This window comes from Diadema antillarum, unplaced genomic scaffold (genome assembly GCF_040938485.1).
Source record: "Diadema antillarum isolate AM-2024a unplaced genomic scaffold, OU_Dant_1.0 scf00000111, whole genome shotgun sequence".
Taxonomy (NCBI): domain Eukaryota; kingdom Metazoa; phylum Echinodermata; class Echinoidea; order Diadematoida; family Diadematidae; genus Diadema; species Diadema antillarum.
Window position 1 is genome coordinate 3,115,492 of NW_027271000.1, and position 24,574 is coordinate 3,140,065.

Here is a 24,574-nt window from a genome sequence, read left to right on the forward strand (position 1 = left end):
TAGCTTAGCAACACAGATCATACTTATCATTCTAGTATAGCACATCACCACCTTCCTCCCCCCCCCCCCCCCATCCTGCAGCACTCCATTGGTAATGGCCAAGATGTGATGAATGTTTTACTTGTGATAACTGTGTTGCTTCTTTCCAATAGAAGTACTCTTTAGGTCTTCACAATATGTAGCAGCCTTGTTTCAACTTAATTTGGAATTGTGTACAGTATTGTGGTCTAATTTAAGATTGAATGAATGGTAATGTTTCTACTGTAAGTGATGTTGTGCATGTGTGTTCATGTGTGTGTTCATGTGTGTCTCTTCCAACACTTCAAGACTGTGCATATGAAAAGATTTACGTTACATAACTCCACCTAACCTATGCATTTGTGTGTCACTTGGAATCATAGTTCAAGACTGCATATGATAATATTTACATTAGAGAGCTCCATCTAACCTACATGTATGCATTTGTTTGTCCCATATAATCATAATTCAAGACTATTCATTTGAAAGATGTATATTCCACAGTTCCACCTATTGCTGTTTGACAGTGCGCTGCAAACATTTTGTGTTTTATAGGAGCATCACCTGTCAGAACACCATCTGAGACAGGAGGACAGGCTGAGGAAGGAGTCCTGGGGTTTGCGGGGCGTCGGCGAAGACGAGGACGACGATGATGCTGATCTGGCCTTCCACCCTTCCCTTGGTGAGCCTCACTCATTTGATCACTCACTGGCTGGCTAGCTGCATCCTGGCTGCCTGCACCTCCACTTCCTTCCCAACATGCTGCCTTGTGCTTGTGAATTCTGTTCCATACGAGATCCGTCAAGTACAGTAAGAGGAGAAGAGCGAGATGTGTTCTTGATAGTGAAGCGTCTGGCCTTCTTTCGCATGTGTGGTATCCTTGAGTGGCAGCCTCTCACAATAGGATCCGAGGGCAAGATTGCTCAAAGAGTGGAGCGTTTTCTTTTTCTCGGTTGATGCATGCATGTGACAACAGACATGAAGAAGTTGACAGCTAGTAGATCATGTCCCAGTCTAACCGTTCTTCACAAGGACTTCCACACCAGTTGTCACCCAGCCTTGCCCCTGACTGTCAGCTATGAGTCAGCTGACAGCCATATTGAGAGAACACGCATATTTTCCAGTCTTACTACTTCTATATCAGCTCCAGGATTGTGAATTTTGTTTTGCTTAATCCAAATGTAGGCTTCATTCAAATCATCATAATAAGTTCATAATATGTTGAAATTGTTATTTGTTATGAAGGTCACATGTTCCACTCATGTATACAAATCTCAAGAAATGTGATTGAGAACTGCATCATTCTTTGTAAAAGAATGCAGACATACTCAGAATTCATTTTCGTAGCTGTTATTGAATGGTGAATGCCCATAGCAATTCAATACACACACACACTCACTCACATGGTGTATCGTCATGTGTGAATAATATTGATAAGAGCTCAAATTCAAGTGAAGAGTTCCTAGTCTGTAGTGGTGTGAGTGAGATGTCTTTGAGTCAATCTTGACCTTTTCTTTACCTTGTCAGGTACGTGTATGTTTTGCGTAAATTCCTATGGCATTGTCCTCTCTTTCTGCCAATCTCTGTCTTTTGCCCCGTCACCCTCCTCTAACCCGCTGTGCTCTCGCTCTTTGCATTTTCAGATGGAGACGAAGTCTTCTTCTCCATGACTGGTAGTACGATGTCGCTTTCCACGTATGCAAACTCTAATGACATGGAATCCTCCATATCCAGTTCCATTAGCTCCTGTTCCACTGACACCAGTCGCACAGGTCAGAACCGACACGTCACAGATCGAATGTCGATTGCTAGTGAAAGTAAATATTCATGGGAAAGCAGACATAAATACGTAACTTTATCATCAAAGCTTTTGTAAAGGGATATACCGGTGTCAACCGCAATAATTTTAGATATTTGTTGAACGTTTTGATATGAAAATTGGAAGTTGAATTTCAACTCATTATAAACTAAAGGATAAGGGAGAAACATTGTAAGGGGATATCAATATATGTAACGTATGAAGAAGACTAGTAATGTGTATTTAAGACTTGCGTATTAAGGAGCCAGTCGGTATATAAGCATAGTCAGAGCTAATTTCCGCAAAAACACTGTGAAGAAATGCATACTGTACTCTTCTTGGACAGGATGAAGGTCTTATCTAAGAACATGAGCCACTGCACTACTCTTGCTGTATATGTTTGCTTTTCTTCAGAGTTTCTTTGCAGCAGAGCTACATATGCCATCTGTCAAAGTGTTTTTTATTCCAATATTCATAGGCCTCCTGGTTGCTTTGCAATGCCTCTAAAAAGAAAAAAATATTCTGCTGTTAACTTCTGTGGTGCAATTATTTGAGTTTGAATTCCTATTTGTTAAGCAGTGTGCATGTTGTGGCCAAGTAATGTATGTCTGTCTAAACTTTTGCCACCAAAGGTGTGGGTGTACAAAAATAATGTGTTGTGTCAAGAGCACACCAGACAAAAAAAAAAATGTGCCTGAAAGCAGTGTGACTGTAGTCACATCAATATGCCTGAATATCATATTTTCCTAAAAGTAAAGAGGGAGCTGGTGCATGTGAGGTATCATTTTTACAGAAAAAAGGGTCCTTAACTCATTGTGACTCACAAACAAACAAACAAACAAACAAGTGATACAGGTATACCGCTGTGCATTTCTGTGTGTTGCATACATGTAGCAGAAAGAGTATAATACTGGCACAGGGTCAAGTATACTTCCTGTGTTAGATTCATCTTAGCAGGAATCTTTTTGCTTGCCATTTATTCACTTCAGGAAGCAGCGTAACCAGGCTGAGCTACGGAAGCACTCTGTACCGGGGCCCAGGAGCCTCCCCAATGGCTACAGCCATGCAGCGCCCCTCAGCTAACAGGAAGCAAAGACACAAGAAAGGTATGGATCACGTGTCGAGGCACTCTCCTGGACATAAACAGTACCCAGTTTTAAACAGCCGTGCTCAAAAAGTAATCTTTTTGCTAGCTAGTCAGAAACATTTTCACGAACAGAGCAAAGGATTCACTGTGTACAAACGTTAACACAACAGTAAACCAATACTACAAGTGTTGTGATTAAAGTATTGTTACCATTTTTTTAAAATCTCTCAGACATCTTGTTTTGGCAATGAAGAAAATAAAAATGTAAGAATTTTACTTTGAAGTAAAAGATATGGATTGAAAAAAAAAAAAGGAAATGGATCAAGTTCCGTATTTGAGCATGATAAACTTTTTTCATGCAATATATAAATAATGAATGACTGTCTTCATTTGATACATAATTGCCATGTTCAACGTTTCCTGTAGAAATTTGGACATCAGTGTTTTTGTACTTGTTTTTTCTAGTGTGTTTCTGTGCGTATCAGGGCAATTACCCCTCGAGGGCAATTACCCCCGGCTAAATACTGGTTAGTGGTAAGGTTAGAGTAACGATTAGGGTTAGGAGTTTGGGTTAGGGTTAGGATTAGGTTCAGGATTAGGATTAGGATTAGGGCCAGGGGAAGGATCCAGGGTAATTGCCCAGGGGGTAATTGCCCTAGACCCTTTCTGTGATATACCAAGACAACTGCATTTTGTATGCGTATTGGATATCTTGAATTATTCATTTACGTCAGAATATCTCATCCTTCGTCAGATGAAAGTTTAAAATTCTCTGACCAAATACGTTACTAACTGGTGTTTCTCCTGACCAAATTTTGTGTGTATCTGTGTGCTGATTTTTTTTTTTTTGTCCATCAAAATATATGCAGCGGGCTATCCAGACCATTTAGACGACGCGTCAGAAATGACACGGTACAAGATCCGCTTCAGGAGCATCACGACAACCATCCTTCACGAGGACCCATCATCTCCCCCAATCGTCTCCGCTTCCAAGAACCTCTCCTCGTCCTCCTCATCATCGACGTTGCCAACGGCGACACCCTCCTCCTCTAGGACCACCTTGGGAGGAGGGGTCACCCGGGAAGAAGTACTGTCTCAGCGGGCAGGGGACTTCTTCCACTTGCTGGGGAGAGCAGTCTTCCTCCCCAAGGACAAAGCAGAGTGGAATGAACGATTTGAGGCAGCTTGTCCGTATGACCACCTTAGGTGAATTGAGAAAACAATTTCTCATTTCTATTTGTTCTATGTGCAAGAGTTTTTGGGTTTTTTTTTTCTAACAAGCTATGAGCTAAGATACCTTATCTGTCAATTTCACACCAAAAGGTTATGCATGATTTTACTTGTCTGAAAGTCACGTGTAAATAACATGATATTCATATGATATTGGATAATGTCATTTCATATGCCTCTGCACTGAAGGTGCCTATAGCTATGTGCCTTTCGGTTGCCCATTCGGAGCTACCCATCCAAAATATTTGGTCTGTTAGTTGGTTGGTAAATTTGGTCTTTGGTCGAAGTATAAAAATGATTGATTTAGTAGATTTCATTAAAAATTTCAACGTGCAATGCTATTCCATCAATTGTAAATTAAGATTATGGGATATTCTGATAGCAGTCCTCATGCCTTGTTAGCTCTCCCTGTATGCATGAGTGTGTGTGCCTTACTCCAATTCTCCATATTCCCTACTCTCAGATTGATAGCCAGTCCTTTCAAACTGGAATGTGAATGCAAGATGAACAACCACTGGAATGTGACCCTTGTGGAGATGTCTGTTGGGAACGTTGACCTCCAGGAGTGTCTATTCAGCAGGGGGAGTGTTGGCCAAGCAGGCAGCCTGCCCGGCCTTGCCCCACCAGCAGCCGAGCACATACAGGTCAGAGATGCTCCTCATAGTCTACCAGCTATTGCAAAATTGTGATATGCTACAAGTTGTATGTTGATTGGGTTTTTTTTTTCCTTTCTCATAAAGGGACACTAAATTGCTTCCCTCATGTAGCACCAAATTCTTTTTATGTGTAATATGTACCTTATAAAAGAACGTTGTGATAGCATATACTGAGCACTGTTGTTTGATCACGACTTTATTCAAGTTCAGGGTAATGTGAGTGAAACATACTGTAAAAGTGGATATTTTCGCGCGACTAATTTTTCGCGATTGGCCGGGTCAGAAGAGTTTCGCGTGTTTTAATTCCGCGGAATCAAGACAGCATGCACAGGAACATATGGCAAGCAAAAATATTCGCGGGCTTTTATTTTCGTGCTAGTTTCTGGTTGCGCGAAATGCGCGAAAATTTCAACACCGCAAAAATTTCCACTTTTACAGTATGCAAAAAGATACGTCGTGATAGCTAGCATATACTGAGAACTTAATAGAAGATACGTCGTGATAGCATAGGCCTATACTGAGCACTTAATAGGAGATACATCATGATAGCATATACAGTGTACTGAGTATTTAATTAAATAATAGAAGATATGTCGTGATAGCATATATCGAGTACTTGGTAGAAAATATGTGTCTGCTACAATGATTACCAACTGAGCACCAAATTCTTTCTCTGTGTTATGTGTACCTAATAGAAGGTACATCTTGATGGAACATACTGAGTACTTAATAGAAGATGCATGTCTGCTACAATAATAACCAACTGTGCACCAAATTATTTCTCTGTGTAATATGTACTTAGAGATACATCTTGATAGAATATACTTGTTTGCCATAATAATTGCCTCACACCATTTCGTATGCTCCATGTGGATAGACCGGCATCAGATGAATTAATGGCGCAAGTAATCAGCATCTTTACACTTTATTTTTGCACTTTATTTCACCCAAACAGATATTATCTATAAGCAGTGCTTCAAGTGAAGAAGGAGGCGCTGTACCAAGGCCAGGCATCAGGACCAAATTAAAACACCTTCAAAGAATCAGAAATCAGGTGAGTGTACTCTTGGATGCCATTGTGCAATCCACACATAACATGAAGTGTTTATGCTGCAGAAACAGGTAAGAAAATTAAGGTTTTATCAATTTATTCTTTTATTGCATATCATGAAGTCGTACTTCAGGTAGAATGTCAACTTTCTTCACGTTTTTGCTTGAGAAAATGTATTTTTGTGGTTGCGCATCTAGTTCTACTTCTGGAAGTGTGATAGTGTGAACACAGTGTGAACTGTGATAGGATGAGAAGATTTCCTCCAGCATCTCTTAACCCGTTGAGGACAATTTGATTTTGCTACAACACGCATTTCCCATAGACACTTGCCAGAGTATACTCGGTACTCGTCCCCAACGGGTTAACTTGTCATGTACATGATGATAGGTAACTTTATGATAACTTTCAATGAGGTACCATTACATTTGCAGGGAAATTTGTTTTTCTGATGTTTGCTAGTTTCTTTTCACACCAAACCAGTCATCGAAGAGGAGGCAGATGGTCAAGCCAACACTGGATGTCAACGTTGAACTGGGCACGGTCAGCTGTGAAGTGGACATGTCCCTGGTTGACCGTCTCTACACGCTCCTTCATCCCCAGCCAACCTATGCCTATGATACGTCTGGTCCACATACCTACTGCTCCATGCAGGCAAATACCAGTCTAGTAGGTTTCAGGCATTCTCAGGTTCATCATCCTTTGTTGTCTTTCTCTTTACTATTTCTCTTTCTTTTCTTCATGTTGGTTCTTCCCCCTTTAGTCCATCTTCACGACACTCTTAGCTATATCTCCGTGCTTCCAGGCTCCTTTTCTATAATGATGATAACAATAAAAATGATGGGGGGGGGGGGGGGGGGGGGCATTTCATGAAGCATTTCGTCCGACAAAGTTGTCGGATAAACTTACTCTCAGCCAATCAGTTGCAAGGATTTCAGTAGCTTGTAACAGTTTGTCAGAAAAATATCCGACCAAACTGCTTCATGAAATGCCCCCCTGGTCTTCTTTGTCCAGGGTAGCCTCTTTAGTGTTCCCACTGCTCTGTCAGAGGGCCCTGCCATCTGGTCTATTCCACCTTGTCGTCTTTCATTCCTTTTCATTTGTACCATCTCCCTGATCATCTCTGCGTCCATTTACATCTCTGCAATCTTTATTTCCATTTCCTGTCTCATCTTGCTGACTGGGCATTCTCTTTGGAATACTATAAAAGTGGATATTTTCGCGAGACTATTTTCTCGCGCTTGGCCGGGTAAAAAGAGTTTCGCGTGTTTTTAAATCTGCAGAATCAAGACATCACGCACAGGAACATATGGCAAGCAAAAATATTTGCATGCTTTTATTTTCGTGCTAGTTTCTGGTTGCGCGAAATGCGCGAAAATTTCAACACCGCGAAAATTTCCACTTTTACAGTCATGTAAAATTGTGACTTTTCCTGTGACTTTCCTGTGACTTTTCTCTTCTGTGCAATATGAAATGAACATGTCAATGATAAATATAGATGTAAGATACCCACTTTCAAAATGTTTATGGGGGGAAAACGTATGATAGCTATGGTTGTACATGATTGTAAATCAGCTTAATATTATACTTTTGTCTTAAATTACATACCTTTCAGTGGTTTTTCTTGTTGAAATTGAATCAAAATTTGTAAGAACTCATGGAGAGTCTGAGTTATATTCATATTCATATTGTAAACTGCAAAAGAAAAAAAAAAGCAAAGAAAAAAATACCTGAGGGTGTTTCATAAAGCTGTTCGTAAAGTTATGAACGACTTACGAGTGACTGGTGATCAGTTCTTGTGCTGAATTATGGAAATTCTGATAAGTATAGCACATCAGAAGTGATCACCAGTTGCTCGTAAGTTGTTCGTAACTTTACGAACAGCTTTATGAAACAGGGCCCTGGTGATTCTTTAGACTACTGTATGATATTTTGGCCTATACATTGCAAAAAAACTAGTTTGCATTCAATATGCATGGGACATTATTAAGATTGACAGTGCCACACTCCACATTTTGCTGTTACAGTAATTGGTGATGTATTATAGCTGCACCTCAACGCTTCTCTCTTCTCATCCTTCTCAGAACAAACAGGCCTTCTTCAAGCAAGCTCTTGATGACATGCCGAGTGGGTCTGACTTGCAGACTAGTATATGTGTGACTTGTATGTCTGCAGAGGTAGCTCTTAGGTGAGATAATTCGACATGTGCTTTCTTTGTACCATAATTTTCTTCTGGTTGATGATACTGTAAAACATGATATATTCGCGGCATGAAATTTTCGCGAATTGGAGCTGACAGCCCTTTTCGTGGCATGAAATTTTCGCGAATTGCCACTGGTTTTCAATGCATGTAGTGTAGACAAAAACTTTCGCGTGCATTTTAATTTCGCGAATTTTGGCGCTCGCGAAATTCGCGAAATTAAAATGCATGCGAAAATTTCTCGTTTTACAGTAGTCTTCAGCAGTTATCCAATTCAAAAACACATCATGCTCAGTAGGGTATGTGTGATGCTGATGTTCATTTGTTAGCATATTGGCTCTCATGTTGCTGAATAGATTCTGCGGAAAGTGACTTTGGTATTTTTTTTTCCGTGAAGTATTCAACAGATATACACATATTTATTTTTTTTTATGTCATTGAAGTTACTGGTTTTGGTCGCAAATAATTTCTGTCTAAATGCTTTATTTGGCTATCAAAGGATGCTACATGTTCTCTTTTTTGAAGGGGGGGTAGGATTTGCCATTTGAAACTGATGACACCAATCATAAATGCACTTTTTCGAGGAGAGCAGGGCGTTTGTTATATGACTACATTCAGATATAATGCTTGTCAAACTAGAGGCTTTTTAAGTAGATGTGTGTTGCTATGGCAACTGGTCTAATCTATCTCCACTATTGATTCCCTCACCTCTACTCTATAGGTTCCCTATCCCCGACCTGCGGAGGATGAGTGAGGTAGCCTGGTGGCGGAGGTCGCTACGCAGTGAAGTGCTTCTAGTGGAGATCACTGAGGCAGAGTTCAATACTTCCCTCAGGGACAGCAGGAGCTCTCAGAAGTTTTTAACCAAGGCCAGAGAGGTCAAAGGTTAGGGGCTTGAAGATACTTATTTAAGTTTCAGGTTAAGTGGGAGCATGGTTGACAAATGTCTAAACACCACATAATCTCCCAAAGTCATACTGAGAATCCTGGTCTCCAGACTACTTTTAAGTGACTCAGAAGATGTGAAATAAATGAGTTAAAGAAGTTGATGTGGATTCGCTTATCACTTTCATACCAGTCATCTTGCATATCCATTATGTACTAGTAGTTATGGTACCGTGAGACAGAGGTGTGATTTGTTAAAATCATCCAGCGCTGTGTCAAACATTGTGACTTCTTTGCACTGTCCTTTAATTTCGTATCTTTTCCGCTTGTCATTTTTGATTGGTCCTGTAGCATCTCTAAAACTTCAGCCAGACGATAAACCAGTACCATTCCTCAAAGTCAGTGAAGGACGACCAGATGGCTCATGCAACTCAGACAGGACATTCAACTGGCCAAGGTGGGTCTGAACAATAAGTCGCCGAGATTGCATTAATGTTTATAAATACTTGATTGTGTTGCTTCTGCTTGTGGTGGTGACATAAATTACAGTTGCCATGGCAATGTACAGTAGAGGATAACATACAGTTGAACTCATTCATCACCTCAGAATTGTGCAGTGTATAATGACAACACTCATTCATTTTAAGAGCAATGCTTTTTCACATATCGTTAGTGAACAATTAGCCTGCTAATGCTAATGATGATGTTTTAGAAAAAAACAAACCAAAGATGATGATATGCAGTGCTTGTTAATATGCATTAAAAAAAAAAATCCATTTTGTCACCTTCCCTGTAGGTTACTTGTGATAGTGAATCCAGCCATTCAGCCATCCATCCTGGAAGAGGACCAGGAGGCGAGATTATCGGGACCAGACACGCCCACCAATGGACACCTGTCCTGGGAGAATGGAAGCTTCTATCATCAGGAGGACAAGGAGCCATCCCCTTTCAGCTCCAAGAAGGTCATGTATGAAAGTGAACAGGTATGAATGCAGATTCTGCCTCATATTTTTCATCTTCTTGTAGTGTAGTTTCTGTTTTTCCCCTTACTGAGGAGTTCCTCGCTCCTCGTCTTAATTGTGTCTATTTCTTTTCATATCCTTCTGCAATATTTCACTTCCTCCTGAAGTCTATCTTTTATCACTCCTCTGAATCTGCCTCCATCTCCACTTACTTCCTCTTTGCTCTTTGTTTTTGTTTTTTCCCCACATACTTTTCCCTTCTATCTTTTATGTATTCACATACTTCAGAAACAAAGGAAAACACATAGCGTGTAATCGGCAATATTTCCATCACATGCACTCACAGCAGTAACATTTGTTACTTTTCTTCTTTTCTACAAGCCTTGTTTGTGTTGTTTTGTTTTTATAATTAGATTTTTGTATTATCCTTATCACTTGCCTATACAGTCTTTCTTCTGCTGTTGATTAAATATCAACGAGGTTCAATGACATGAAATGATGCGTTGCCTGAGGGGCAAAAACAAATCGCGTCTGTTTCAAGCGCACAGTTCCAGCACCCAGTACATGTACTGCGTACATGCCTGGCTATCATGGGACATTGGATGTAATGCTTACTTACTTATCCACGCATATGGGGGCCTCCCATATGCAGTTTTGACTCCTCAGCATGGCTTGATGACGTCACTGGAGCCTCATCTAAAATATTTTATTCATTCCCAAACCCAGTTTTCTCCTTGCTTTTCATGAAACTTGCAATTTGCACACATTTGCTAAGGTGAAACATGACAACATCAGACTAAAAACTTAAATTAAAAAAAAAAATCTGTAAGAAGTAATTGGAATCTGATGTTGCCTGATTCATGTATTCTCACCCTTGTCCATTTGTCTGTCCAGATGGTCATGCCTGGTGATCAGGAAGAGATCAGAGACTTTGTGAAGAAGACTACGTCCAATTCCAGACTGGTGCTGGAGCTCAACATACCTCGCGTTAACATACTCCTGGAGAGCAAGGACTTTCTGGAGACCCTCTACAACAGGTAGCTTGCAAGCAATGAGATTACTCAATGTGACAAACATAGGTCGTAGATTGCTCGATGTGAGATGTATAGCTCATAGGTTGCTCAATGTGAGATGTATTGCTCATAGGTTGCTCAAGGTGAGATATATAGCCCTTAGATTGCTCAATGTCAGATATATAGCTCAATTTGATTGCCCAATTTGATGTACATAGCTCATAGGTTGCTCAAGGTGAGATATATAGCCCTTAGATTGCTCATTTTGAGATGTGTACATTAGGAATACAGTCCGTCTAAGGCAACCCGAGTGAAACAATGCTTTGCTAGGGTTTTCGACACCGTTTTGTCTCACCAGCCAAGCTTCTTATCTGCACAGTTAATCCCTTGTACAAACATTGACCTATAACAGAAGAAAGCACTCATTTGAATCCATACACGAGGAGTGGCAAAATTGATCTAATTGGCAAAGGGTCTGGGATTCAGACTACCCTTATCTAGAAAACGGTGTCGAAATAATCCCCAAACCCGAGTTGGGAAAGATTTTAGACGTGCAACTCCTCCTCCAACTCGGGTTTGAGGATTATTTCAGCACCAGTTTGTAGGTGTGTAGTCTACATCAAAGACACTTATACATTTGCGGCAGTGGAAATGCATTGCTGATGACCAAATTACTTCTTGTTGCATGATTGTAATGTGGGCATCGTAATATTGTGTTCATTTTCTTCCAAACACAAGCTGCACGATTTTTTTTTTTATTACGTATTCTATTCAAGAAAGTGCAATCTTTATTTGTGCAGGATTTTTTTTTTCTCTGCAAGAATACTTCACAGTTCTTTACCACTCTAGTCTAGGGATTGATTCAACACCTTTTTAGGGGATTGCAAGGTCTAAAACCTGAATTGTATAAAGATATCATATTCTGGGAGGTGGGGAAGTCTCTTCCCACCTCCCCGGCATGATTGTAGAAATGGCAGAGAGAATACTCATGACAACATAGCAACAGCAATGTGCGGCAAAGCGCACTGATGTGTGCGTCCACCCATGCATGCAGTCATTTTACACTTGCCAGACTGAGATAAAAACAAAGAATGGGGGGGGGGGGGGGGGGGGGGGTCTCTGTCATGACAGAGCTAACCGTTGGTAATGCTGGGTATGGCAGTATAGGATTAAGATAACAGCTTCTCTTGTGTAAACATTCAAAACGGTGAGTTCAATTTAGACGAGGCGTTCTCGTCATGTAGACTGCAGATTGCTCAATGTCAGATATATAGCTCATAGGTTGCTAAATGTGAGATGTATAGCCTGTAGATTACTCAATGTCAGATATATAGCTCATAGATTGCTCAATGTGAATTACATAGCTCATAGAGTGCTCAATGTGAGATATATAACTCATAGGTTGCTCAATGTGAGATATATAGCTCATAGGTTGCTCAATGTGAGATATATATAGCTCATAGGTTGCTCAATGTGAGATATATAGCTCATAGGTTGCTCAATGTGAGATATATAGCTCATAGGTTGCTCAATGTGAGATATATAGCTCATAGGTTGCTCAATGTGAGATATATAGCTCATAGGTTGCTCAATGTGAGATATATAGCTCATAGGTTGCTCAATGTGAGATGTATAGCTCATAGGTTGCTCAATGTGAGATATATAGCTCATAGGTTGCTCAATGTGAGATATATAGCTCATAGGTTGCTCAATGTGAGATATATAGCTCATAGGTTGCTCAATGTGAGATATATAGCTCATAGGTTGCTCAGTGTGAGATATATAGCTCATAGGTTGCTCAATGTGAGATGTATAGCTCATAGGTTGCTCAATGTGAGATATATAGCTCATAGGTTGCTCAATGTGAGATATATAGCTCATAGGTTGCTCAATGTGAGATATATAGCTCATAGGTTGCTCAATGTGAGATATATAGCTCATAGGTTGCTCAATGTGAGATATATAGCTCATAGATTGCTCAATGTGAGATGTATAGCTCATAGGTTGCTCAATGTGAGATATATAGCTCATAGGTTGCTCAATGTGAGATATATAGCTCATAGATTGCTCAGTGTGAGATATATAGCTCATATAGATTTCTCATTGAGAGATGTATAGACTGTAGATTACTCAATGTCAGATATATAGCTCATAGATTGCTCAATGTGAATTACAGTGCTCTTAGATTGCTCAATGTGAGCTATATAGCTCATAGGTTGCTAAATGGGAGACATATACAGCCCACAGATTGCTCAATTTGAGATATATAGCCCACAGATTGCTCAATGTGACATAAGTAGCTTGTAGATTGCTCAGTGTGCAATTTATAGCTGAAAGACTGCTCAATTTGAGGTACATAGCTCATGAATAATTGCTAAATATGAGATATATAGTTCACAGATTGCTCAATGTGAGATATATAGCTTGTGGGTTGCTCACTGTCAGATGTATAGCTTATAGATTGCTCATTGTAATATATATAGCTCACGGATTGCTCAATTTGAGATATATAGCTCTTAGATGGCCCAATATGTGAAAGGTAGGTCATAAATTGCTCAATGTGAGATTTACTGCTTATAAATTGCTCAATGTGAGATGTATAGCACATAGATTGCCCAATGTGAAATATGTAGCTCATAGATTGCTCAATGTTAAATACAAAGCTGAGAAAGCATTTGCATAGCACTAGAATGATTTTTTTTTTCTTTTGTAGTGGTGCTGATATGCATCTGCAGAGTAGGGAATGCGGTATCTATCAAACCATAACGATTGTCTTGTTTTTGGACTACATCGGGAGCAAATTCTGATAGTTCAGCAAAGAAAGTGACTGTCTGGATTGTAACAGCGTCAATTTCATGCTTTGATATCACTACTTTTGCATGATGAAGTGCATCTAGAAATAGCTGATTGAGATGGACCATACAAAGGTCAATAAAAAGACATGGGTATGAAAATGTGAGTTCCTGTAGGCCAACACATGTGTTGCGTAGGCAGGTAGATAGTGGAAACCCATGCTCTAATGTCAACGATATGTCTCTTAGGCTTGGGATATTTTGGGAGCATGGTCCCATGTACCCACAGTAATCTCTTCTGTGTTCACACACTTCCTCCAGTGAGCCCTGCCATCATTACTACTCTGGCATTGCTAGTTACATAATTTACGTGCAGATGAGGAGGGGCATCATGGGTGAAACACATATTTCAAGAATGTTTATGCATGGCAGAGCTAAAATATAGAACCCCTCATCTTCCCAGTCCCACATTTTCAAATATCATGTAAAACCATTGCCTGTTGTCCTCAACCCCTTGTGTGCTTTACATGCCGGTTGGTACAGAAAACCTCATAGCATTGTACGCTCTGCCTAAAGTCCCTGGCACTAAAAGGGTTATGTAACTAATTGTTGATAAATTTGTGTGCTCCAGGTTTGCCAATGACATGCTCCTGTGGCAGCCAACTGCTCCCACACCCCGTGATCCCCTGGAGAGTAACTACCCCAGCTATGGTCTCGGTGGCGGTGGGCTGGACCTGGCTACCCAGCTGGCTGGCAGCAGCATGGCAGAGAGCTTCGGCATGTGCAAGTCTGGCCTCCAGTTTGGTAAGGAGCCCATTGATTTACACCCAGATTAGACTTGACCGTAGTCGTGGTTGAGGACACTACAAATATTGTGGAAAGTAGATTAACTGCATTTCAGGGGTCAATTTCGAAAACAGCAGAAGTCGATTACAGCTGTTCAAGGAAGTAAATCACAGCTAGATATATTTGCTACATATGAAAACATGGTTTTGCCATTCTTCATGCTTCTTCATGTTTCCTCATGTTTCTTCACTATGTTCGGTTAGTTGTCTAGATTTATTCTCATGCTGTACATTTCTTATAAAATAGTCAAAATGGTGTCGTTCTCTAATCCTGTGCAGATTCTGATTCTGATGAAGAAGAACCAGACAGCCTACAGTTCTACTCAGTATATGACCACGGCTCATCCTCATTCCTCAAACACCAACGGTCATCAAGACATGGTGGACATGCAGAGGCCAGGACAAGCAGTCAGCACTACTTGTCCCTCACACTCAACATCAGCCATGGGAAACTGACCATGGGAATGCCCGTCAAAGTGAGTTACCCGAGGAGTGTACAAAGTGGGCTGTTATCAAACCAAAGATGCTGAACTGTTCTGTTCCACAAGGCTATGGTGTTTTTTTTTAATAATCTAGCAATGCATCCAATGAGAGGCACTTAGTCACATAGAATGTATCTCACACTTACAACATTTGCACAAGCAAACAGTAGCTCTTTGAATATACTCCCTGTTTAATGGGGTGTATGTGAATACTGTTGATTCGTCTCAATTTTATCCCCCATTGCAGATTTGTCCCATCATGCCAAAGCTTATTAAGTCCTTCAGAGGAGAACTGAAACCATTGGTCCTGTGGTTGCTTGCTTATAGAGTACCAAAGTGATGATGTCACAGTCTTATATTATAGCTTGGGTTGGAACCAGGTGTGAGCATGGTTAGCAACAACAGTGTTCACAGATATTCAGGCCGGATGAGGTTGTGTAGAATCAGTTTCCATGGTTATGAATGGCTATAGATCACAATTTCATACTCTATAAGCATTCATTGGTTCCTTAGTGGTCACATGAAACAAAACAAAACAAAAACATTCAAATCGATCATTCACATCTACTTGCCTATTGTATACGACAGCACCCGGATGGGACGCCGAACGAAGATGTCCACGGGGAGTGTCTGCTGGAGATTGAAGAGGGCTCCCTCTTCACGGTGACGGCCTACAAGGGTGACGAGAACGAGAGCTACCTCAGCGTCCAGGCAAACAGGATAGCACTCTATCACAACGGTGAGGTTCAGTTCTGTGAGACAACATTCTCTTGATATCTCCATGGCATTGCATCTAGCATTGTATGTTGTCAATAGGAGTGGTCCGTTCTTTACTCTGATAGAATGTGTCTGATGCTCTAGAAATATCCTGAAGCAAAGGAGTTGGAGTGGGTTTGTGCAGTTGCTGACAGCCCCATCCCCATTATGTAATATCATTAACTTTTATTCTCATCATAAGTTATTCTACAGATCCAATGAAAAATATGAAAATTACTGTAATTACCTAACATCACAAAGTAAAGAATAAACATGCGGTTTGGTGAAATTTTAAAAACAGGACCAGTGTAGTTGTGATTGTGCTTTTATTGTTTCAGAAGTATCAAACAAGATGCTTCTTTGTCAAACAGGGTTTAATTAGTAATCATACTTGATTGGATGTCTCAATTGACTCTACTTTGCTTTCGCTATTGCTCTTCCAGGTTGTGTTCCTCACCCCTTCAACGAGCCCCTTGACAGCAGCAGCCTGGCAGCCCCTCCCCACATGAAGTGCTGTGTCTACCTGTCTGATGATGGAGTCTCCACCAAGGCCGTAGGGAGTGTGGGCAAAGGAGGGAACAGCCAGCACATGGTTGCCATAGCCCTGAGGAACTCCTTTGATCCAGTGGGAAATGTGAAGGTATGCAAAATATGCCTTTTGGGATTGAAAGTGAGCATTGTCATGCATGTGTTTCACCTACACGGTATGGTTGGTTGAGATGAGAATAGTTCTTCGTAAAAGAACTATTTGTTTATTGGTTTGGGATTTTTTCATGAAACATATGTGCCACTTTCCAGTGAGATATTGTTCATTAAAAAGACACTCATGGTACACTATGCTAATTAGAAGGAAATGATGCAGTATACACAATGATAAAGTGGCTCCTGACAGTGTGCAAATTATTTTAGGGATATCCAGACAGACGTGTTTACTAATAGGAAGAATAGGGTGCACATGTCATCTGTAGTTTAGAGTTTGCATGGGAGCCAACTCAACTTGATCCATCACTTCATTAATGTACCCCTTCACTTGCTCCGTCCATGCAGTCGGCAGAATGTGCGGTGGCCGTGAGAGGCGCCACCCTTCGGTACTACCCCGGCAGACCCGAGCACCACTGGATCACGCAGATCGGAGACTTCTTCGACGTGGTGGACGAGCAGATTCTGGGATACGAGATGCCGGGGGTCGTCACACAGCTTCATGCACACTTCTGGGGCTGTGGTGTGGACTACAGGTGACTGGAATGACACCAGCACTGCCTGTGTGTCTGACTGATAAACCCTCCTACAATATTCTATGTAGTTTCTTTTTCAGCACCACATGATACAATGAAAATCCCTATTTTTCAACAGATAAAGCTGATTTTAGGTTTCAAGTGACAAATATGTTAATATGCAGAGAACAAAGGAGGGGGTATTCCTTACAAATATGTAATCGCAAGATGTGCCCTGTTTTGAAAAGGGTAGAATGGTTTGTGTGCTGTAAAAGAGAAATTTGCCAAATATTAATTTTACTCTGGTACATACAATGAAATATGTGCAGTGAGTATGTTTGTATGCAGGAAACAGAATATGAAAAAAAAAAATCTTCATTACGAAGGTGTCATTACAGTGATTGCTTATCATGAGAGAGAATAGACTGGTCTGTGCATAAAAAAACTCAAACGAGATACTGAAAATTGCGTTTGGCAAGAATTTGTTGAGACACTCCCTCTTGTATTTCAGAACAGTGGCTGCTCTCTTGTAGGACTGTTTCCCTGCTCACCAAATCATACAGCCAAAGTTAACTCATTACTCAAGAACGTATGAAAGTCATAACTAGAAATATTGCAAATTTTACTGAATATATATCTCGTTTATTTCATTGTTACATGTTTGTATTTGATTTTTATTTCAGGCCAATCCATCTACCACTGAAATCTTTCGTGCTCCTTGAGTCACTGAGTATATCAAGTAACCTTGTCTATGAAGCCAAGGAATCTCTACTTAGGTGAGTTAATTTGATGCAATCCCTTCAGGATGTGTTGTAAATATGGTGTGGGTTAGTTAGCACAAGATTATGTCATAGATGTTATGATGATATTCTGATTACTCTATCATAGTGTGGAATCCCTTTCAATGATATCACAAAATTACTGAATTATTAGATAAGACGGAAATTAGAAATACTCCAAATTACTCAAATCAAGTAGATACATTGTTCGATCAAAATGTGTACAATAAGTATTTGATTTAGATTCATCACTACATCATATGAAACACTGTGTCACTTAGTCACCGTTACCATGGTCATTCTGCACTGCATTGTTAATTCTTCAAAATTCACCAGTGGGTTTTGTTATCTGTTTGTGAAAGGAGTCTAGTTTCTTCCAAGAAATTCAAATACTGTTAATTTTTTTTTCTTCCCATTTTTATCATGCAGGTTTCTCATTGATGATGCTGCCCTCTACATATCTGAAAAGTGCAATGAATCCAAAGTTAATTTGAAAAGAGGTGAGAAAACACGTGCACAAACTATTGATTCATGTTTGCTTGTTTTTTCCACATGCCACTTTTAACAACTGTGGCCACACGAAGAGTAGTTCATCTTTGTGACATAATTACCGCGCAGCTGCAATGTTCCTTAGCGTCCCCTGTGGTGTTTACAAACACCAGAACCTTAGATTTGTAGTAATGCAATGACCAAGACAAAATAGAAATACATGGTTACCTATGTTTTTGATATGTTGGTCTTCTGTAATCTGAAACACACATATTGAAGGGAAGAATTTTGACTGTGTTTAATTTGTTTAAATACTTGACGTGATCTCTGCATTTTTAAGTGTTTTAAATTTTGTTGATGATTTGATAAGGTATACAATGATTTGTAACATCAGCACAACAGTTTCTGTCAATGGCTCTCTTTTTCTATACCCCCGCCAAACGAAGTTTGAAGGGGGTATATAGGAATCAGCGGACGGTCGGGCGGTCAGGCGGTCGGGCGGTCGGGCGGGCGGTCGGTCGGGCGGTCGGTCGGGCGGTCGGTCGGGCGGTCGGTCCGTTGCAAATCTTGCGTCGCGAACTACTTCCTCAGTTTTCAACCGATTCCCATAAAACTTGGCACAGATGTGTGCCTTGGGTTGTAGATGTGCAAGACGTATTTTTTGATAGTACCCAAAAGTACGTTGCCATGGTAACGGCATATTATGGGCAAAAATGGGTACAAATCTTGCGTCGCGAACTCCTCCCACAGTTTTTGATCAATTTTTTTGAAATTAGGTACAGATGTACATCTGAATATGTTAATGTGCAAGACACATATTTCCGCAGTGGCAAAAAGTGCGTTGCCATGGTAACGGCATGTTATTGGTAAAATATAGGGCAAAATGCTTCATGGCAAAACTGCTTCATCAGTGTTCTTCCAATTCTCATGGAATTCATATTGAATGTTTGTCTTAGGTAATAGGTCAGCATGACACATTTCTTGACAGTGACAAAAAGTATGTTGCCATGGTAACAGCTCACATATTATGAGCCAAAATGATGGAAAATTTTGTGTTGCAAACTACTTCCTCAGTTTTTGCCCAATTTCCATGAAACTTGGTACAGATGTGTGCCTTTGGTTGTAGATGTGCAAGACACATTTTTTGACAGTACCCGAAAGTACGTTGCCATGGTAACGGCATATAAATGGCAGAAGATCAAGGAAAGATCTTGCGGATTTAACTACTTCCTCAGTTTTTTGACCAAAGCTTATGAAATGTGGCACACACCTTGATCTTGGTGGGAAGATGTGGAAGACATATTTTTCGGACGTGTCGGAAGCTGCGTTGCCATGGTAACGGCATATAAATGGCAAAAGATCAAGGAAAGATCTTGTGGATTGAACTACTTCCTCAGTTTTTGACAAAAGCTTATGAAATGTGGCACACACAATAGTCTTGGTGGGAAGATGTGCAAGACATATTTTTCGGACGTGTCGGAAGCTGCGTTGCCATGGTAACGGCATTTAAATGGCAGAAGATCAAGGAAAGATCATTCCTTGGGTAAGACTGTCGTCACGGGGCGGGGGTATTAATCACCTTCAGTGATATTTCTAGTTTTCACTGTCTTGTGGTCAAGTCCATATTCCAGCTTAGAATATAAATTTCTCTTTTTCTCATGATATATTCTTCTCCCTCCCTACCCTTCTTCTTCCTAATTATATGTTCCTGGTTGCAGATTATGTGAGTGTTGTCGATGTCGGAATGCTTGAGCTTTCACTGAGGTTGAGCAATGATGAAGAGAAGGTAAGTAAGTGTAAAGAGTTAAGAGTTAGATATCTCATCACAGAGATGTGAGAATTTATTAATCTTTCTTTGAAAAATTTTCCATATCAATCTCATGTTAATTTTATTAGATTGTGAAATATGTATGACAGTGGTGATAGTGATGTAGCTGAATCATCTTATCATCTCAGAATTTGCCTGAAATGTTTTTATAGTGGCAAAGCCAGTGGTATTATCACTGCATATATAGTTTATTGGTTGAACCTGCTTACACCAGATACTGTGAATATTGTTTTGTTTGAGAACGAAGGCAGTTATTGTGTATCTTTGCCTTGAAAACTGATACACTCTCCACTAGTCAACAGAAGGATTGAAGTACTTGTTTATGGTCCACAGATGTACATTTGATATGGACGTCATGACCCAGTTTCAGAATGTAAAGCTGCACCATGTACTGATGTGAATTTTTCGTACAGAATCCAAAGCTGGATCTCAAAGTCAGTAACAACAAGGTCCATCTGCGGACATGTGCCGACTCCTGTAGTGCCCTCGCTCAGCTGCTGCTTTACGTGTCTTCAGACGGGGACTTTGCAACATATTCAGAGTCCTCGCGTGCAGACCAAGACGTCCAGCCTGTAGCAGTGACTGTGAAGGTAAGACACGGTGACTATTCTTTCAATGAAAATTGTAACAAAAACGTATTTCAAGGTTATTGTAATATATATGATGATAATTGAATCTGGAGTCTATTAACTTTGTTCTTTCAATGAGAAAGCTGCTCGGCCCGTTAATGCACAGAAGATGAAAGAAATGAAAGTGCCAGTTCTTGAATGCAGCTACAAAGCCTTTTCTGTCACCATCTGTACTTCCCCAAAATTTCAGTTTATTTTGGTGGAGTAGCAGTTTATTCTGTTCGTCGTTAATAGTCAATTTCTACTTCTTTCTACTAAGTATTACAATACACTTACATGAACATGGGTACATGCAAGCAAAGAAAATACAGCTTGCACATGTCTTGTTTAACTGTATGTTATGGGTTGCCTTGTAGTTGTGCCACTTGTTAGCCGAGTTAAAAGGATTTTCTACCTCCCTGTCGATATATATTTTTGCCACATCTAGGAGGACTCGTCCCCCAAGCAGACAAAGAGTGGTAGCCCAGTGTCACACACCCACTCAGATCAGATGAGACAGCTGATGGAGGAGGCTATGAAGGAGATCACTGGAGACTCACCCTCGCCCGATGCATCTCCTAAAGGTCTTCAGACTTCCTCCTCTTCCTCCTTTGTTCTACAAGGCACAGATATAAGCCAGTCCATAATTAGCTCTTGTGCACATTTGTGCAAATGACCTTACTTTATTCTCGTTTGGTTAGGCACCTCACCTGTGTTTTTAAAGCGACAAAATGCGCAATCTTGCCTGATGTATCAGTTTGTGGAATTCATGATCGCACAAAGAGAGAGCTTGTGTAGACCAGGTAACTTAGAGAAAGCATCAATTCCACTGTTTGCATGGAATACCTTAACAAACTTTTTTTCTTTAACCCTTTTCTTTTTTCTTTAACGGGGGAAGGGGGGGGGGGGGGGGGAGTAGGGCCAGATTCCGTGTAGACTCAGGTGATGTGATGGACTCTGTTAGGGTTCCTAGATCATATAAAGAAAAAAGGCATTGCCACTCTCTGTCAAATAACAGGTGACTTGTAAATAGCATGGAAAACAATCGAACTTTCATAATTGTCTATGTGTTCTCCTAAGAGTCATGAAGATGTGTGAGTAAACATGTCATGCTTTTGTTACGCCTACAGACTGAATATTTGAAGAGGCTATATAAGTGGGATATGCAAACAATTACAAGCTATTAAGTACAGCATTTGCTCAAAAGTGAAGCGATGGAGGAAGATGTCAATGTGTGAACACAAAATGCTGAATGTCCGTATGTCACATTTCTGTGCAGATCATGTCGTGCATATCATGTGCACACAGAAATCTGATTCCGAGCCGGAGATTTTCCTCTTCCCCGACGAGGATGAAGGGTTGGAGGATGAGGATGACGTGGACATCCTGGTCGACACTTCCTCTCCCGAGCTGAGACCCGCCTCCAACCGCCTCTCCTCAGAGAGCGGTGGCAGCTGGGCAGAGCCGGATGGGATATTTGACGATGAGGAGTTCTGCGTGCTGGATGATCCAGGAATGGGAGTATTGGTGAGTATAAGGTTTTTTTCAGGGTATGATTAGGTCATTGCAAATCACCCCAAGTGCATGAATGCTAATTTAAGACAAAATAAAAAAAAAAAAATCATGATAAGATTATTTAAGCGTCCACCTCTGCAGAAAACTTAATTAAAAAGAAATACAGGGGTAGTAATATCATTCACTGGCTGAAAAAGTGATAAAATAAATCTGAACTGAAAGCAATATTTCACTCTTTGTTTGGGTAATACAATCATCGTTGTTGTTATCATTGTTTTCATTTCATCTTTATCTTGTAGCATATTTTTTTAAGTATCACATTCTTAATGCAGTTGTTATAGTGTTAGGAAAAGTGAAGTGTTTCCCATGCTTGATGCAGAGAACAAGTGGTGAACCAGAGGTGAAGTTACTGGACCAAGACCCAGTTACAGTGGACCAAGATCACTTTGCCCCGCCCATCTCCCGTGGGGACCAGCTGAACGCCCCCCTTGATTTCCCCACACCCACCATGCGCTACACCCTGCAAGAGATGACCGTCGTGTGGCACATCTATGGAGGGTACGACCTCCAGTCAACAGGCACAACACAAAGTATCCTTCGACCGGGTAAGATTTAGCTATACCATTACAAAAAAAAAAAGAAAATTCTTTAGCCAGAGCTTGCCCTGTCATGAATGTCATATTTGTATGTATTTTCACTGCCAATCTATTATGAATATTCTTTGCATGGTCATTGGGTATGTGATATTAATCTCAAAAGCAGATATTTTTGGGCAAATACTGCGTATTATCATTTAAAAAATGAAAATTATACCACGTAAGTCATCTGTCCTAAGCATGCAATAATTGAAGTTTCCTAGCTAGAGATAATGCATAATTATACTCATTACTCTCTGCTGTTTTGTTTCCTTTTTTTTGAACATTAGCTTCCCGAACAAGCAGCCCAGCACATGGCCTTGATAAAACAAGGTTAGTAAATCAAATATCAATGTTTATACCCCCGCCAAACGAAGTTTGAAGGGGGTATATAGGAATCAGCGGACGGTTGGGCGGTCGGGCTGTCGGGCGGTCGGGCGGTCGGTCGGGCGGTCGGTCCGTTGCAAATCTTGCGTCGCGAACTACTTCCTCAGTTTTCAACCGATTCCCATAAAACTTGGCACAGATGTGTGCCTTGGGTTGTAGATGTGCAAGACGTATTTTTTGACAGTACCCAAAAGTACGTTGCCATGGTAACGGCATATTATGGGCAAAAATGGGTACAAATCTTGCGTCGCGAACTCCTCCCACAGTTTTTGATCAATTTTTATGAGATTAGGTACAGATGTTCATCTGAATATGTTAATGTGCAAGACACATATTTCAGCAGTGGCAAAAAGTGCGTTGCCATGGTAACGGCATGTTATTGGTAAAATATAGGGCAAAATGCTTCATGGCAAAACTGCTTCATCAGTGTTCTTCCAATTCTCATGGAATTCATATTGAATGTTTGTCTTAGGATATAGGTCAGCATGACACATTTCTTGACAGTGACAAAAAGTATGTTGCCATGGTAACAGCTCACATATTATGAGCCAAAATGATGGAAAATTTTGTGTTGCAAACTACTTCCTCAGTTTTTGCCCAATTTCCATGAAACTTGGTACAGATGTGTGCCTTTGGTTGTAGATGTGCAAGACGCATGTTTTGACAGTACCCAAAAGTACGTTGCCATGGTAACGGCATATTAATGGCAGAAGATCAAGGAAAGATCTTGCGGATTTAACTACTTCCTCAGTTTTTTGACCAAAGCTTATGAAATGTGGCACACACCTTGATCTTGGTGGGAAGATGTGGAAGACATATTTTTCGGACGTGTCGGAAGCTGCGTTGCCATGGTAACGGCATATAAATGGCAGAAGATCAAGGAAAGATCTTGCGGATTGAACTACTTCCTCTGTATTCGACTGAAGCTCATGAAATGTGGCACACACATTGGTCTTGGTGGGAAGATGTGCAAGACATATTTTTTGGATGTGTCGGAAGCTGCGTTGCCATGGTAACGGCATATTAATGGCGGAAGATCAAGGAAAGATCTACTTCCTCAGTTTTTGACAAAAGCTTATGAAATGTGGCACACACAATAGTCTTGGTGGGAAGATGTGCAAGACATATTTTTCGGACGTGTCGGAAGCTGCGTTGCCATGGTAACGGCATTTAAATGGCAGAAGATCAAGGAAAGATCATTCCTTGGGTAAGACTGTCGTCACGGGGCGGGGGTATTAATCACCTTCAGTGATATTTCTAGTTTTGTTCTGTAAGGGTATAGTTAGACTGCCATTTTTTAAATGTCAAATTTATCCATGTAATATTTGAGTGTATGTTTGTAGTGTA

General features: G+C 40.6%; 1 protein-coding gene across 1 annotated transcript in view; it reads left to right on the top strand.

Moving 5' to 3' along the window:
- LOC139719541 (autophagy-related protein 2 homolog B-like) overlaps nucleotides 1-24,574 on the top strand; it is a 67,286-nt gene that overhangs the window by 33,601 nt on the left and 9,111 nt on the right. The window contains exons 9-33 of the mRNA XM_071630956.1: nucleotides 574-700; nucleotides 1,662-1,790; nucleotides 2,806-2,922; nucleotides 3,773-4,109; nucleotides 4,597-4,777; nucleotides 5,745-5,843; nucleotides 6,321-6,506; nucleotides 7,922-8,025; nucleotides 8,759-8,922; nucleotides 9,274-9,379; nucleotides 9,719-9,905; nucleotides 10,779-10,921; nucleotides 14,321-14,493; nucleotides 14,814-15,010; nucleotides 15,605-15,755; nucleotides 16,216-16,412; nucleotides 16,820-17,007; nucleotides 17,670-17,762; nucleotides 18,195-18,265; nucleotides 19,973-20,040; nucleotides 20,496-20,672; nucleotides 21,139-21,274; nucleotides 21,970-22,217; nucleotides 22,585-22,810; nucleotides 23,131-23,173. Coding sequence (XP_071487057.1) covers nucleotides 574-700; nucleotides 1,662-1,790; nucleotides 2,806-2,922; nucleotides 3,773-4,109; nucleotides 4,597-4,777; nucleotides 5,745-5,843; nucleotides 6,321-6,506; nucleotides 7,922-8,025; nucleotides 8,759-8,922; nucleotides 9,274-9,379; nucleotides 9,719-9,905; nucleotides 10,779-10,921; nucleotides 14,321-14,493; nucleotides 14,814-15,010; nucleotides 15,605-15,755; nucleotides 16,216-16,412; nucleotides 16,820-17,007; nucleotides 17,670-17,762; nucleotides 18,195-18,265; nucleotides 19,973-20,040; nucleotides 20,496-20,672; nucleotides 21,139-21,274; nucleotides 21,970-22,217; nucleotides 22,585-22,810; nucleotides 23,131-23,173 — 3,848 coding nt within the window. The remainder of the gene's footprint in view (nucleotides 1-573; nucleotides 701-1,661; nucleotides 1,791-2,805; nucleotides 2,923-3,772; nucleotides 4,110-4,596; nucleotides 4,778-5,744; nucleotides 5,844-6,320; nucleotides 6,507-7,921; nucleotides 8,026-8,758; nucleotides 8,923-9,273; nucleotides 9,380-9,718; nucleotides 9,906-10,778; nucleotides 10,922-14,320; nucleotides 14,494-14,813; nucleotides 15,011-15,604; nucleotides 15,756-16,215; nucleotides 16,413-16,819; nucleotides 17,008-17,669; nucleotides 17,763-18,194; nucleotides 18,266-19,972; nucleotides 20,041-20,495; nucleotides 20,673-21,138; nucleotides 21,275-21,969; nucleotides 22,218-22,584; nucleotides 22,811-23,130; nucleotides 23,174-24,574) is intronic.